Below are 16,335 nucleotides of genomic sequence, written 5' to 3' on the forward strand. Positions count from 1 at the left end.
ATTGTATGCCCATTTAAAACATATTAATTACTTTTCTGCCTTTCCTATTCTGTGTCTGATATTACTACCATAAGAAATCTCAACACTATGATTCTGGAAAATGTATTTGAGAAGCATGGTGTTGCTGATGAACTGTTATAGAAATAGCAGCATGACAAATTAAATGTACCGTTGAGGAAGTGAGATTGCATAATGAGCTGAGTTCCCACTCATTCCTGATAGAACTCTGCCTTTCAGCAAAATGAGGTTGGTGATTTCATTCCAAAGATCAAGTTGCAGCAATTTTCATCATGAATGTTGCCCAATCATAGAAAAATTGGCACCATTTACTCAGCAGCTGTCAGAGTCTTTCTTGAAGGAAGGTTCTCTTGGTTGACAAGCTAAACCCAGTGCTGCTGATGTCAGGGGGAGATAAGGTGATGATAATAATTAATAAAATGCATTTTAGTCATACTTTTAGATTTATAAAACAATTTTTAAATACTTTCTCCTTTGTTCCCTCTAATACCACTAGTGGAAAATGGGGATCCCTTTCATGTGGTCTGTAGATATTTTTAGCTATTTTATATGGCTCATCCCTAGCATTTTGTGAACTTGAAAACCAAGAACAAAACAGCCTGCACATTTATATCTTATCAGCGAAGTGGAAGAGGACCTGAGAGAGAGGTTGGTTATATGGGGACTTTTGAGATAAAGTATCCTGGATTTGTAATTTTTTCTAGGCCATGATTTTTGGTTAAATCTTTTATTTATTTCTTTTTATGTAGTACTAGGGATTGAACGCAGTGGCAGTCTACCTCTGAGCTCACACCTCCAGTCCTATTTTATTTTTATTTTGAAACAGGGCCTTGCTTGGTTGATGAGAGTCCCACTACTTGCTAAAGCTGTCCTTAAACCTGCCATCCTTCTGTCTCAGCCTCCCAAGTACTGGGTTTACAGGTGAGTGCCACCAGGCCCAGCTGTGGTTTAATTTTTACATATCTAAATCTGTTGGAAAGTTTGGATGTTGATTGATCACTTCTCCCCTGGGTGTTATAAATAAGTGTGTTTATGAAATAATTTGTATCCCTTAACCCAACTATAGACATTATAGGAACAAGAATTATTGATACTTTGAAGTAGTTTATAAACAATTTGACTTTGTATCCATCAAAAATATAATTATTACCCAGAAGGAAATACAAATCCCTCATGTTTCCATTCAGCTAGACTGTTGACCAGGCTACTTTAATGTCTGCCCATAAAAACATGTCTAGAAGAATGTCTCTGAATGTTTATCATAATGTTTATCATTTTTATAATAAAATGTGAGCTAATTGATACAAGATTGACTGATTTTATCCCTAGAGATTTCTAGCATCTTCTAACCAGCACCTAATTAGATGCCCACATTCTCTCCTTTGTCCTCTCCTCCTTGGACTGACAGTTTGTAGACAGAGGGCAAAATACACGGGTGGTGCAGAATGAGTCAGGGTCTTCTCAGATTTCAGCTACTCTCTGTTAAGCAATCAAAACCTAATTGAGAAGGGAAGAGCAAAGCACTCAGAGAGGCACAGGGAACAAGTTCAGCCTTGTGACAGGATTAGGTAGCAAAACAAGGTCATACTCTTCAGTGTTTTTTTTTTTTTTTTCTCTAGTACCCCTCTTCAGTGAGTAGAAGAGGCTCTTATCTTTGGTGGTGTTATGACTGGGCACATCCGCCCTGGGTCAAACATGCTGCAGTCTGCAAAACCAGGAGCAGATTGCAGTCCTCTGCAGTCCAGCCAGGCCAGCAGATCTTGTGTAGTCCTGTGCCTTGTTCTGGCTAGAATGTCAAATCGAGGGTGTGCCTTTAGTGGGGCACTTGAAGGCACAGCAATGAAAGCTTGTACTATCTCAAGATAGACCCCCTTTCCCTTAGTGTTTTAAGAGCACAGGCCTGTATTGGGCAAGACAAGGCCAAATCTGGCCCTCACAACATTACTGAATCTGATTTTTCATAGCATTCAGTCTGTGAGAGCTAATTTAATTTTCTCCTAAAATACTATATAGTTGGCTATTATTCTAGAGTTGCACATGATATTGTTCATTCAATCCTTGGATATAGATGTCTGAAAAATTTTAAGGGAGCAACTAATCAATTAACAGAAATCCTGGGAGAACATTGTTTTGCCATTTCAATAGATTTTTCCTTTGTGATTTTGCAGCCTCGACAGCCCAACCCTGACTGGCGTTACTCTGCCTCCCTGAGAGCTGGCATGCACAGGTATGTCTTTCTCTGCTGTATCACTTGGGAGTAACTGTAAGTGGGTATGGTTCAGCTACACTGCATCCTTATAGGTCAGAAGCAGCTTTCAAAACTGAGAAACTGGACTAGGGATGTAGCTCAGTGGTAGAGTCCCTGCCTAGCATGTGAAAGAAAGAACGGAAAGAAAGAGAAAGAAAGAGAAAGAAAGAAAGAGAGAAAGAAAGGGAAAGAAGGAAAGAAAGAAAGAAAGAAAGAAAGAAAGAAAGAAAGAAAGAAAGAAAGAAAAGGGAAGCAAGCAAGCAAGCTCAATGGTAGAGTCCCTGCCTAGCATGTGAAAGAAAAAAAGGAAAGAAAGGGAAAGAAAGAAAGAGAAGGAAAGAAAGAAAGAAAGAGAAGGAAAGCAAGCAAGCAAGCTCAGTGGTAGAGTCCCTGCCTAGCATGTGTAAGAAAGAAAAGAAAGAAAGAAAGAAAGAAAGAAAGAAAGAAAGAAAGAAAGAAAGAAAGAATACAAAGAACAACAAAAACTGAAAAGAAAGCCGGGCGTGGTGGAGCACGCTTGTAATCCCAGCATTCGGGAGGCTGAGACCAGAGGTTCGTGGTTCACGGACCACCTCTGCTACTTAGTGAGACCCTCCGCAACTTAGTGAGACCCTGTTTCAAATTAAAAAATATAAAAATAAAAAATAGGACAGAGGGTATAGCTTGGAGGTAGAATGCCATGGGTTCCACCTCCAGACCCGAATAAAATAAAATAAAATAAAATAAACTGAGAAGCATTAGGTATTCTGCCAGCAGAATGCAATTATTTATGTTTCCAGTTCTGTTCTTTGGATCATTAGAAGTGCTCAGATGCCAAATGCTTATCAAGTGCTGGGAAATAAGAGTCCTCCATAAAATCACAGAGATAGATTTCTGTGTACTTTTCAAAAATTCAAGGATGTATCAATTAAATTTTTTAACTTTTTCTCTAAGGAAGTAATTCCAACTTTCTCTATCCCTCACCACCTTCTTATGTCTCTCCCTTAAAAACTTTGGTTAACACTGATGCTTTCAGACTTGTATACTTTGTGCAAGGTTTATGCACATGTTGTCTATCTTGTTTTTCTGTCTCACTGTCTTATGTTCACAATATTAGCCACAATGTTAGCCAAAATAATTAATGTCTATTCTTGTTCATATTCACCCCTGCTAGAATCTCCTTATCTTTTCCATCTTTTTGCTATCTTATTGTCATCAAGGGCCCAAGCTCTTCAGAGAATGGGCCATATGCAGGGCCTTTATTGAATATCTGGAGACCAGATCTAGCTTACTTTAAAATTAACCTACAGTAATAGCATTACTCTAGGACACAGATTAAATATAATTTTGCTTTTTATACTTTGTTTCTTTGACAGTAATTGATTAACTACCATTATTCCCAGAGTAGATTTAGTATCTATGCCATAGGGTCAGACAAAGGATTCAATATTCATGAGTTTCTTTGGAAACCAAATGGGGAGGGCCAAAAAACTAATGATCACTATTATCAAAAGGATTTAATTTAAAAGAAAAAAATAAAATTACAGACTTAAGCATTTTAAAGTATCTGAATTTTCACCAAACTTAGACCTATGTCTAAAGAGAGTGCTTATTGCATGTATGTGGCATTGATGAAAAATTTGTTTTAGCCCATTAAAATGCATTAGATTAAATAAATTAACATCCTTAATGCTATTTCTGAATCAGAAGCAATCAAGGAAAGGCTGAAGATTGAGATATCATATTGAAACCTGGGTTATAATTTTGGGTAAGAAATGCTCATACAGATGTCAGAATATGAGGTATCAGAAGGAATTCTTTACATTTATTAGAAACCAATTTATGCTTCTGTCTGGACCTGAGATATTTCTGGAGCCATGCAATAGGCAAAAGCAAGTTTTAATAACACCAACTCTTGCTCTTGCAACTGAATTAATACTTTGCTTGAAAAATACCAAAGCTATGAGATATACCATAAAAAAAAAATTAAACCAGGTGTGATGATGTGGCCAGTAATCCCAGTACTTTGGACATTGAGACAGGAGGATCACAGGTTTGTAGCCAGCCTTAGCAACTTAGTGAAGTCTTCCACAACTTAGTGAGACCTTGTTTCAAACTAAAAAATAAAATAGGGCTGGGTATTGATCAGAGGTAGAATGCCTCCAGGTTCAGTACTCATTTCCAAATTAAAAAAAAATACATTTAAGGTAAACTATTAAAACATATAACTTCAACCAGGCATGGTGGCACACCTTTGTAATCCCAGCATTTGGAGGCTAAGACAGAAGGATCATGGTTTGAGGACAGCCTCAGCTACTTAGTGAGGCCCTTTGCAACTCAGTGAGACCCTGTTTCAAAATAAAGAATTAAAAAATAAGGGTGGGGGTATAGCTTAAAGGTAGAATGCCCATGGGTTCCATCCCCAGTACCACAAAACAAACAAAAACAAACACATATCACTTCCTTCCCTCATTTTCAGATTTTAAAAAGCTAAATGTACGGCCAGGCATGAGGCACACACTTGTAATCCCAGCGCTTGGCAGGCTGAGACAGGAGGATCACACAGTTTCGAAGCCAGCCTCAGATTCTTAGTGAGGCTTTCAGCAACTTAGTGAGACCCTGTTTCCAAATAAAATTAAAAAAAGCTAAATGTACTCCTGTTTCAGTTAAGATATTGTGAGATTTAAATAGGATAGAAATGAAATAAAAATTGAAACTAAAATGCCATTTCTTTTTCACAATGTATTATGCTAAATACATAGTAGAGTTGTGAACTTAGTTAATATTTATTTTTTTTTCCACACATGTGCTTGCCTTCTTGGTCTCCTAGCTTCTGATATCATGAAACTGATCTTGATCTGATTCCAGAAGAGTTACATCTTTATGAACCTGATTGAGTTCACATAATTCTTGGTAGAACACTTATAGGAGATTAATATTTAGTTGAAAATTCCAAGTTGAAGATGAAGGGAATAATAGTGACAGACTATAGCTTAATGAGTGGATTTCCACTAGATATGTTGTTTGAAGTCAAAGAGTTCGGAGAGTCTTGAATTTATAGATTGCCTTTTCCCATAGTATACACACCTTTATTCTTATTATCTGCTTGCAACTCAAAGAAAATATATATGTTTGGAAATTGCTCTTTTGCTTCACTAAGTCAGCAATTTAAGTTTTAATTTAGTGATTTAATTTGCAAAATAAATGTCTAGTTTAGAAATTTTCTCTAATTTTGGTTGGTTTAGTTGGATAATGACTTTAGGATTCCATTCATTCATTCACACATTTTAAGGTCTAATATGCATTACTGGTAGACATATGTAATTGAATACAGTGTTCTCTCTACCCTTAGACAGTTGTTCATTCTCCCTCTCCCTCTTCCTCTCCTCTCCTCTCCTTATTGCTAAGGGTTTCCCAGTTCCTATCACTCCCTACAGTGTTTCATGCTGAACTAATCTCTTCTGACTCTGGATCTATGAATGGTGGTGACTTGGTTCCTAAAGTCTCAGGAAATGTTCGGTGGATCATTTATGCAGAAAAGTTACAGAAAGAGCAAGTCAGAAAATAAGAAATATGACTGTCAATAATACTACAATTATCAGCAAATAATTTTAGCATGTTTCTTCTATATTAAGGTGATCCAGGGAACAAAAGAATCTACAAGAGAAGATTGGAGCTTTTGAGAACAAATTCTTATTTGCTTCAGCACATTAAGATGTTAAAATGACATTAGCTTTCTAGTAGGCCTCCTGTTAGAGTCCGGGAGCACACATTGCATTGATGAAAACCAAAATTCCAGTAAAGATGGAATGTGTTTATTGCCAGTACAGTATAGAGGCAGTCAGTGAGGCTTCTGCAGTTTTTGCAGGGTGACTGCTCAGCAATAATTGCTGCAGTTCAAGCATGAGTGGAACATATGAGCTGTAGCCTTGACTCCAGAGATGTAAGCATTTCTGAGGGTGGAAGGAGAGCTGTAAAGGTATTTGTGGTCTAACATATATCTGGGTCTATATGTTTATTCAGCTCTGTGCACCTGGAGGAGGCTGGCATTCTACGGGCTGGTCCAGGAGGACCCGATCAGCAGTGGCCAACAGTATCCAGTGCAACACCAGGTAAAGCTCTGAGGTCTCTCTGTTCCTGTGTGACTTGGAAATCAATCAGTTGATCTATATTTTTTAAACCTAGGAGTGCTAATGGCTCCTTTTTTATTCTTTTCTTTCTTTCATACAAATATTGATTTCCAAACATATATATTTTCTTTGAGTTGCAAGCAGATAATAAGAATAAAGGTGTGTATACGTGTGTATGTATATGTGTGAAGTTCTTTAAAAATCATTGGGTATCTTTCTAATGCTTAAGGCCATCCTAGCTAGAGCAGGTCTGGTGGCCTCATGCCCAGAGATGACACTGCCAGAAGAGGTCTTTTGGTTGAAAATAGTGGAAACACACTTCAAGTAGTAAGCAAAAGGGAAATGAAAAATAGACAGATGAAAGACAGACGATAGATAGATAGATAGATGGAACAGAGTTTCTAATGCATGTGAGAAGTAACCAGAACCAAGGTATTACTCTGAGTTCAAGTCAAAGCCTGGTCTGCTTCTTTGCACATTAATATCCTTCCACAGACTGATTTTGCTCTCTTGGCATCACATTGTTGGACAGGACCAAACTGTTGGACAGTTTCTTAGTTTAGAGGATCAACAGAGATGGATTCTTAATCCAATATTTCAGGACAGAGATTCTGTTACATCAGATAAAAATCTCAGTAGCTGGCTGGACATGGTGGTGCATGCCTATAATCCTAGTACATGGATGGCCGAGAGAGAAGGATTGCAGGTTTGAGGCCAGTCTCAATGACTTACCAAGACCCTGTTTCAAAATAAAAATGGGTGGGAGTGTAGCTCAGAGGTAGAATGCCCCTGGGTTAGAGCCCCAGTATCAAAAACCAACAACAAACAATTCAGTGGCTGGAAGAGCAAAGAAAAGTTGCTTAAACTCACATTTTCTGTTTCCTTATTCTTGCCCTATCATTAAAGTATTGTCACAGAATAAAAACGTGTTTTAGAAGCCCATCCCTGTGTCAGTTTTCAGAAAGGGAGGCTTGTGGGTTGGCAGAGACTATAAATGGTCTTGTTAGTAATAATAATTTTAGTCTAGCTAATAATGATAGTGAATATTCACACATTAAATATTTGGTATTTAATAATAATAAATACTTGGTATGAATTAATCTCATTTGCTCCTCATGACAACTTACCTATCTTGCAAATAAGGAAATCAAGGTTTATGGAGACTGAAGTAAACTCTCCAAGGTGATAGAATTGATAAGTAACCAATATAGAATTCAATCCAAATTAGTCCAACTCCAGAGCCTAAGCCTTGAGCAACAATGCAGATACCATCTCTTTTTGAAATAGTGTGTCTATCGTAATCTATTAATAAACCATCACAGTGAGGATAGTAATTGCTAATTGTCAAGCCATAATATGCCCATCCATTGTGCCAAGTACATGACATATGTAGTTTCATTTGTTCCTCATGACACTCTTGTAAGGGATTTATTATATATTTTAACTAAAAAAAACCTCTGGAGAAACAGGGAAGTTATAAAGTGTACCCAAATTCACACAGCTTGTAAGTAGCAGAGGTGGGATTTATTTATTTATTTATTTACTTATTTATTTTTATTTTTTATTTTTTGGTGGTACTGGGGCTCCTGGAAACCCTTCTACATCTGGGCTATACTCCCAGACCTATTTTTATATTTTTATTTGGAAACAGGGTCTCTTAGGCCAGCGTGGCTGGCTTTGAACCTGTGCGATCCTCCTGTCTCTGCCTCCCAAGTGCGGGGATTACAAGCGTGCGCCACCACGCCCGGCCAGAGGTGGGATTTAAAACCAAGTGTGGCCGGGCGTAGTGGTGCATGCTTGTAATCCCAGCATTTGGGAGACTGAGACCAGAGGATTGCGGTTCGTGGACAGCCTCAGCTACTTAGTGAGGCCCTGTGCAACTCAGTGAGCCCCGGTTTAAAAATAAAGAATAAAAAATTGGGTAGGGGGTGTAGCTCAGAGGTCTAATGCCCCTGGGTTCCATCTCCAGACCTGCAAAAAAAGAACAACAACCAAATGTATCTAACTCAAATCCCAGTGTATATAAAACACATTGATAGCATAGCTAGCTTGCAAGAATCCACCCCAATTCAAAGACATACATAAGTACATAACAAATGACATAAGAACACGTATGTAAAAAGTTATTTCCAAAAATAATCAGGTGCCTTTCAGATGATCAGGCTAAATAGCAGCTAAGGGCTTATTTTTGCTGGCAACTAAAAGGGCTTTCATTGATTCTAATGAGCGAGCATTTGCTATTTATGAATGTTGTACAATTCAACTAAAGTCAGATTTGTCCAAAAAATTCACAAGTTGAAGCAATTTATTAGAGAGCTAATACTGCCAGATGGCAAGGGGAAGAACATAAAATAGTTCATTGAACAAATCTGCAACCGCAGCGCCAATGATGGAGTGGAGAAGTGATGGAGACAAAAGAAGTTTTAGGTTACCAAATGTTTTAGGATGAGGAGCCAGCTGACAAGTGAAAACTACGCAGTTAAAGCATCCACATGGCTTCATGTCAGTCATTCTTAACTCTTAGAGAGGCAATGTGGTCAGTCTGGTGAGGCAGGGTCCAGTTTTGAGTAATCCTCCCTCTCACTGATGATGGTGGCTGGTATATATTCCTAGGCAATATGAAATAGGAACCATTTATTGATTATTTCATGCATCTGGCCCAGGTTTCTTCATCAGATTCAAAAAGGATGTTAGGAACTTATCTTTTTTGACAGAAGGTAGGAAATGGAACTCTATTGGCCCTTTTTTTCATATTGGCTGCCCAAAGGAGCCACAGTGTGCTAAATAGACCTCATGGCTTCCAGTTACTCAGTGGTGACCTAACCATGCTTTTCACCCTGCCTGTGCACCCATGATATGAAGTGAAATTGGTTCTCCTCTGACCTTGGTCCTGTCTTTTTAGTATTTTTAGTTTTTAGGACTCAAAATGTGTTTTTCACTGCTTAAAGGGAATATGGCATACAGTTTAAGAGCATGCCACCAGGCATGGTGGTGCATGCCTGTAATCCCAGTACTTAGGAGGCTGAGACAGAAGGACTGTAGATTCGAGGCCAGCCTCAAGCAACTCAGGGAAGCTCTCAGCAACCTAGCAAGGCCATGTTTCAAAACAAAGAGTAAAAAAAAAAGGCTTAGGGTGGCTTAGAGACAGAATGCCTCAGTACCAAGAAAAAAAAAAAAAAAAAGATTATGCTTTGGAGTTAGATCTGAGTTGAATTCCAATCCCAAACTTACTCAGTGAACATAGACAAACTGCTTGATTTCATATTTTCTCAATTACTCTTTCTGTAAGTTAAGTGTAACAAAAATAACAAATTTATATCTTACCAAATTTCCTTGAGAATTGAAGGAAAAAAAAGACATGAACATAGTGTGCTTGACATGTAGTATTAAGAAATATCCAGTCTTCTTACTCCATTTTTTTCTGGTCTTCTTTTGTTTTGTGCCATCTACAGTATGGCCCTGACAACCTGGCAGCAGGAATTCAGTAGTTCTCATTTGTAGGCCCAGATACAAGCCTTCTAAGCTTGTCTGGATCATCCTGATGTCTATACAGCCCAGCTACCCCCTAGCTGCCCAGAGATAGAGTGAAGATTTATTAGTTGCTCCCTCAAGAAAAGGAAAATGCTCCAAAGACTTTGTTGTTTCTAGTCCCAAGAAAAGCCTGCCTTTTGTTGATTTTGTCGCCCTAGTACTCCATGGCGAAGGTGCAATGGCTTCCCATCTTTCTCGTGCCTGAGTCTCTTTACTCTTGTGCCTGAGCCCGTCCCATGACCAGCCACTTCCTGCTTTTTTCACATCAACAGTTGCAACAGCTGTGGCTACAGACACAGAGGAAAAGGCTCTGCTTTGCTCTAATACTCACGCATGTGTGCTTCTTGAAGTTGTTTTTCCTCTGATTGATTTTTTTCTTTTTGCTTTGTTACTAAACCATTCATTTATTTTCACAGTCAGCAAAAGCCCAGGATAAGAATTCCTTACTCTGAAGGGATCAATGTAGGCATCACCAGGTGATGTTTTCTGCAGGATAAACAAGTCAGGCATTAAATTGGTTAATCCTCATTACTGGCTCCTTTCTCTATCCTTGCCTCTTGTGTAAGCAGACCTGGATTATAGGCTTCCTTATTTCCTTTCAGCTTCCCATGAGAATGAGCAGAGAGAGAGAACATTGCTAAATGGAGAATGCACAGAATATAGTTATGGCCTCTTCATCAGGTGGAGGGATGCACTTTGGAGGAGGGGTACTAAAGAGCTAGTCACTCCTGTTACAACTCTTAACTTTTTCAGTGCTAATTCTCTGAAGAGATTTTTTTTGTGTGTGGTACTGGGGATGGAATCCAGGGGCACTGTACCTCCAACCTACACCCCCAGCCCTATTTTTTTTTTTTTTTTTGAACCAAGGTCTCACTGAGTTGTGAAGGGCCTCACTAAGTAGCTGAGGCTGTCCATAAACTGAGACCCTCTGGTCTCCACCTTCCAAATGCTGGGATTACAAATGTGAGCCACCATGCCCGGCTTCTAAAGAGGTTTTAATGAATGCTGTTTGGGGTTAGTTCCTTGAGAGAATCCCTAGAAGTTATAAAAAGATGGCCCCTGCCTGCCAGGGAACTGGCCTGGATACAGTGGGCCAGGCTGCTTTGCTATAGCCTGCCTCATTTTTCTAGGCTTCTTTTTCTACATTTCATGGGATCTCAAGACTTATATAAGGCAACAGAGTAGGAGTATACAGTCAGAGTAGGAGATACAGTCAGCCATTTTTGTATCTAGGCTCCCCATCCATGGACTTAACCAACTGCAGATTGAAAATATGTGAAAAAAAATTGCATCTATTCTGAACATTGCAGATGTTTTGTCATTCCTCCCTAAAAAACATGCTATAACAATGATTTATATAGCATCTACCTTGTTGTAGGTATTTTAAGTCATCTAGAAATGATTTAAAGTATATAGGAGGATATATATAGTTTACACTACACCATTTAATATAAGAGACTTGAACATCTACAGACCTGAGTGTCCATAGGGGTCCTGATACCCATCCCCCATGAATACTGAGGGAAAACTGTACTCTATTTTCAAAAGAGTTTAGGGAATTTCAAAGCACTGCCAAAGATTACATTATAGTTTGTGGAGCAAGGCCTCTGGGGATCCGGCACTAAACATTGAAAGATTAATTAGGTAGGGGAGGCTGCTAAGAATTATTGAGTGACCACACAATAATTCTCAAACTATAGTTCTCAGAGTGTTAATATGAAAAACACCTAGGAACTTGTTAGAAATGCATACTCTCACACCCTACCCTAGACGTAAAAATTAGAAACTCTCAGAAAACTGTGTCTAGCCGGGCGTGGTGGCGCACGCTTGTAATCCCAGCATTCGGGAGGCTGAGACCGGAGAATCGCAGTTCGCGGACAGCCTCGGCTACTTAGTGAGGCCCTCTGCAACTCAGTGAGACCCGGTTTCAAAATAAAGAATAAAAAAAAAGGGTTGGAGGTGTAGCTCGGAGGTCGAATGCCCCTGGGTTACATCCCAGACCTGCAAAAAAAAAAAAAAAAAAAAGAAAAGAAAAGAAAAGAAAAAGAAAACGGTGTCCAATAAGCCCCTCCATGTGACCTCCCTGTACCCTAAATTTTAAGAATTGGTCTCAAGTAAATAATCCTTATGTTGCCTAGTATCTTTGGAGGCTCAGAAACTGCAAGGAAGACATCTGTTTATGATTCTTGTGGGAAGCCGAGACCTTTCCCACACCACAGAGATAATTAATTGCTAGGAACTGGAGCTCTGGAGTCTGTGACCCTCCTTTGATTTCTTGCTCTGCCACTCAGTAGCTTTATGCTCCTGGGACTGCTATTCAACTTTTAAATTCTCTTTCTTTCTTTATAAAATTAAGATAAGAAGCCAGGCGTGGTGGCACGCACTTGTAATCCCAGCATTCAGGAGGCTGAGACCTGAGGATTGTGGTTCGCAGACAGCTTCAGCTACTTAGTGAGGCCCTCTGCAACTCAGTAAGACCCGGTTTCACAATAAAAAGAATAAAAAAAAAATAGGGCAGGGGGTGTAGCTCAGAGGTCGAATGCCCCTGGGTTCCATCCCCAGACCCGCAAAAAAAAAAAAAAATTTCTGGGCAGGTGGCGCACACTTGTAATCCCAGCATTCGGGAGGCTGAGACCTGGAGGATCTCGGTTCGTGGACAGCCTCAGCTACTTAGTGAGGCCCTCTGCAACTCAGTGAGACCCGGTTTCAAAATAAAGAATAAAAAATAGGGCAGGGAGTGTAGCTCGGAGGTCAAATGCGCCTGGGTTTCATCCCCAGACCTACACACACACAAAAAAAAAAAAAAAAAAAAAAAATTAAGATAAGACCCAGACATAGTGGTGCATGTCTGTAATCCCAGTACTTAGTAAGCTGAAACAGGAGCATCACAGGTTCGTGGCCAGCCTCAGCAACTTAGCAAGGCTTTCTGGAACTTAGTGAGTTCTTGTTTCAAAATAAGAACTAAAATAAGGTTGAGGGTAAAGCTAAAAGGTAGAATGCCTCTAGGCTCAATCCTCAGTACACAAAACAAACAAATTGATGGAGATAAGAATGGTTCTCACAAAAATTAAATGAAATAATATATAATACAGAGCCCGGAGAATACTAAATACTTAGTAAATGAACTATTTTTGTGATTTTTCAAGGACTGAGTTGATCTTCCAACTTTGAAATATAAATCAGAGTTGTTCTGGTAGTCTCTGTTATAGAGAATATTTTTTTAAAAGTGCCTGTCTTCTTTGTTTCCATGGGGGATTGCTTTTGCCCTGGTTTGCCACATCTCTGCTCTGGGAAAGATGGACACCATTTATGTGCCCTAGTTTTATAGGGGGAGTGCATGCTTTTATTTGTGTTAGGGAATCCCGCCTTTCTGACAGAACCATGGGGACTCCATCTCGGATTCTTCCACTGAAAGAAACCGTGTCCTTAAGTTTCATGGAGTCCATTTAGGAGCACTGTCAACACAAATTTTCCCATCTCATGCGTGAGTGCAGCCTCAGGCCTTGGTGGGGAATTTATAAAGCATGCTGTTCCACTAACCTGCTCACCCGCGACTTCTGCTGTTGCCATGGCAATGACAGTCCTGGAAGGAGAAAAAGGAGACCAGGGATCTTGTGAGAGGGGTAGCCCCTCCTGTCAGTGTCCTCCATGCTCACCTTCCATCTGACAGCCGGGGAGCGCCAGCTGAGCTTAGCAATCTGTAGCTGAGGAAAGTAAGTCCGTGCAAGATGCAACTTCACTTTCTGGGGCTGTGGAGCTTGTTATTTTTCTTGGAATTCTCTGTGTAGCTTATGACGAACAAAGAATTTGCCCTGGAGGGAGGGAGTAAGATGGCATGAGAAGGGGAATTAGGATCCTTTACCTAGGAAAAGCCACAGAGTTGTTCTTCATCTTCTTCTTAGAGGAATAGTGAATCTTCCCCGTCACATAAAGTAAGAGGCTGAATCAAAATGTCCTATTTTTCTTTTCTGAAACAAAACCTTTCTGTATAATAAATAGTTTCTGAGATAGTTCCCCCCTCCAGTATGCCTTATATTTCCTCTACCTCTCTCATTTCCCCCACATCAATTCTTCCAGGATTTGGTAGCCTTGGAAAAGATACAGTCAGGGTGTGGCCATGTTAGATAATAAAATAATTTCTATTACAATAGTGGCCCCAAATGGAGACCATCTATCTCTTGGACACTATCCAACCTCACGTGCACTCAGATGCACACTCCTAGGCACGCATTTTGATAACATGTGTAGTGAGGAGAAAAGTGCACAGGAACTATCCCCCAGGCTGCAATTTCCTTCAAATCCCACAGATGCAGAGAAGCAGGCTAATGCAAGGTCAGGAAATGGAAACTCATTATAGTTCTTTCAGTTACCATCGATCCCTTTTACATGCCAACTACATTAGAGCAATGTAGTATGGTCCCCAAAAACTTTGACCTGAGAAACAACTTTGAACTAAGCTTTAGAAAAATAATATGCTGAATCCTTCTGTTGTTTAAAAATGTTGTGTGGAACAGAAGAATTTTGTCTACATACTGTTCTTTGAGCTGAGTTTTTAAGCCTTTTATCAAAACAGACTCAAGTTTCTGCTGGAGAAATCCTGTTGCTAGAAAGGGTCAAAGAAGACCAACTTTGCCATCTGACTCTTCAAAGATACGGGCTACCTGTGTATTGGAGAGTTTTGTGAAGAAGGTGAAATTGGGGTGGAGCATCTGCACTTTGTTCTATGTGGAAGATTTCTGGGATAGTGTAGTCAGTGGCCTTGGAAGTCCTCTTTGGGAGGTGCTTGAACAAGAAAGAGCTGCTTGGAACCTGGGCATAGAGCAGAAGAATACTGATATTTTTCATTTCTTTAAGGTTTGCATCTCTAGCAAGCCTTGCCCCAGTCTCACCAATACTAATACACTAGAAATTAAAGACGGCCCCAGCAATAGCAAAGAACTTCTATGGTAAATGTTTTCTCAGAAACTCGGCCCAGATTTCAAAGGAACTTGAAAAATTTATTTTCACAGAGGCAGTCAACTTTGCAGTTGAGAAGGTCATTGCCTAATCAGGAGAAACATATTGAGGTCAAGTACTGGCTAGAGACCAGGGGCCTCTAGGGATGGGACATAAGATTGCTCCTTGTCAGGAAGCCTAGAAATGAAATGCATGGGTTGGAGAGACTTTCTGTACCTCAGCATTTGGAGTCGTATTACTCACAATCAGAAAGTGGAGGGAGGTAGAGATAGATGCAGTTCTGCTCTTATCTCAGCGAGATCAAGAACTTCCTCAGCAGCAACCCCGTCTGGAACGTTCTATCTGCCAGGGAGTCACCTAGGCAAAGGATAGGAGAAGTAAGTCCTGAAGATAGTATAACCAGAGGAAATAGGGGGGAAAGGATGTTTGTGCTAATTGTGAAATTGAGAGCTTTACAGAAATTATATACTCGGGAAGCATAACTGTAGAAGGTTAGGACATGAAAAGGTAACTTTTAGGAACCATATTCATATCTACAACAGAAATGATGATAAGTTTGTCATTACTAGATTTTTATCCCTTGTCTGCCGACTCTCTAGTCCTGGGCCTCTAGATTATAGTTACCATCACATGAAGAAAACAACCAAACTTAAAAATGAAGAGAATAAAAATGCTCTGTATAGAAAGTCTAGACAAGCAAGTTTATTATTGATGATTCAAGAGAGTCCACCAGCTTGAGTTTACTTCCAACTGTAGACCAAGCCCGTGTCCATAATTGTTGTCTAAGCAATATCATAAGCCAAAGCTGATCGATTAGGTGACAGCCCCCAGGTCTTCTCTCTTGATTTTTTAAATCTTGTGTTTGCATATTTGGTTTTTGTTTTGGTTAGGTTTGGTTTTTTTAGTCACACCATAGATTCTGTCTTGCTCAAGCACATACCTGCTGCATTTCTGTTCCCCAGATCACTTGGAATCAGATGGATGCCCTAAAGGTCTGTGTCAAGGCTAGAAGACCTATCCTAAATATGAGTGACTTACATTAGTTTCACAATAAGCTACATGTCAGAAGGCCTGGATTTGGAGGGATAAGAGCATCACTAGGTATATAAATAGCTCTGAAGAAGATACCTTTGAGTGTGCAAGTTTCTCTATGTTTGATGATAAGCCATGAAATAGAGAAGTTTCCTTGTCTTAGTGAAATACTGTCAGCAAGTAAATAAGTAAATGAAAAGGGTCCTGGAGAGAGATTTTTAAAGTGTGTGTGCTAGTGGGAGGGTCTTTATTGATAAACTTTTAAAGTCTTTAAATGACATACTATTGACCCCTGTTTTTAGAAGTAGAGGAAAAAAGACTTAAAAATAGCTAGTATTTATTGAGAACTGTGCTAAGTTCTTCACATGTTTTGCATACTTCAGCAACTTTGAGAGACGTTAGCTGGGTGTGGTGGCGCATGATTGTAATCCCAGTTACTTG

General features: G+C 39.6%; 2 protein-coding genes across 7 annotated transcripts in view; both read left to right on the forward strand.

Moving 5' to 3' along the window:
• LOC308274983 (protocadherin gamma-C4) overlaps positions 1–16,335 on the forward strand; it is a gene marked incomplete at both ends in the record, with an annotated part of 798,148 nt that overhangs the window by 188,593 nt on the left and 593,220 nt on the right. The window lies entirely within an intron of this gene.
• The window catches only part of LOC308274951 (protocadherin alpha-C2), a gene marked incomplete at both ends in the record, with an annotated part of 130,355 nt that overhangs the window by 94,884 nt on the left and 19,136 nt on the right, over positions 1–16,335 (forward strand). For 4 of the 5 annotated variants that reach the window (XM_080712939.1, XM_080712941.1, XM_080712938.1 and 1 more), the window contains 2 exons: positions 2,187–2,245; positions 6,269–6,357. In XM_080712939.1, coding sequence (XP_080569065.1) covers positions 2,187–2,245; positions 6,269–6,357 — 148 coding nt within the window. The remainder of the gene's footprint in view (positions 1–2,186; positions 2,246–6,268; positions 6,358–16,335) is intronic. The other variant, XM_080712940.1, reaches the window with a different exon arrangement.

Source organism: Muscardinus avellanarius (genome assembly GCF_963383645.1).
Source record: "Muscardinus avellanarius genome assembly, chromosome: 1".
Lineage (NCBI taxonomy): Eukaryota > Metazoa > Chordata > Mammalia > Rodentia > Gliridae > Muscardinus > Muscardinus avellanarius.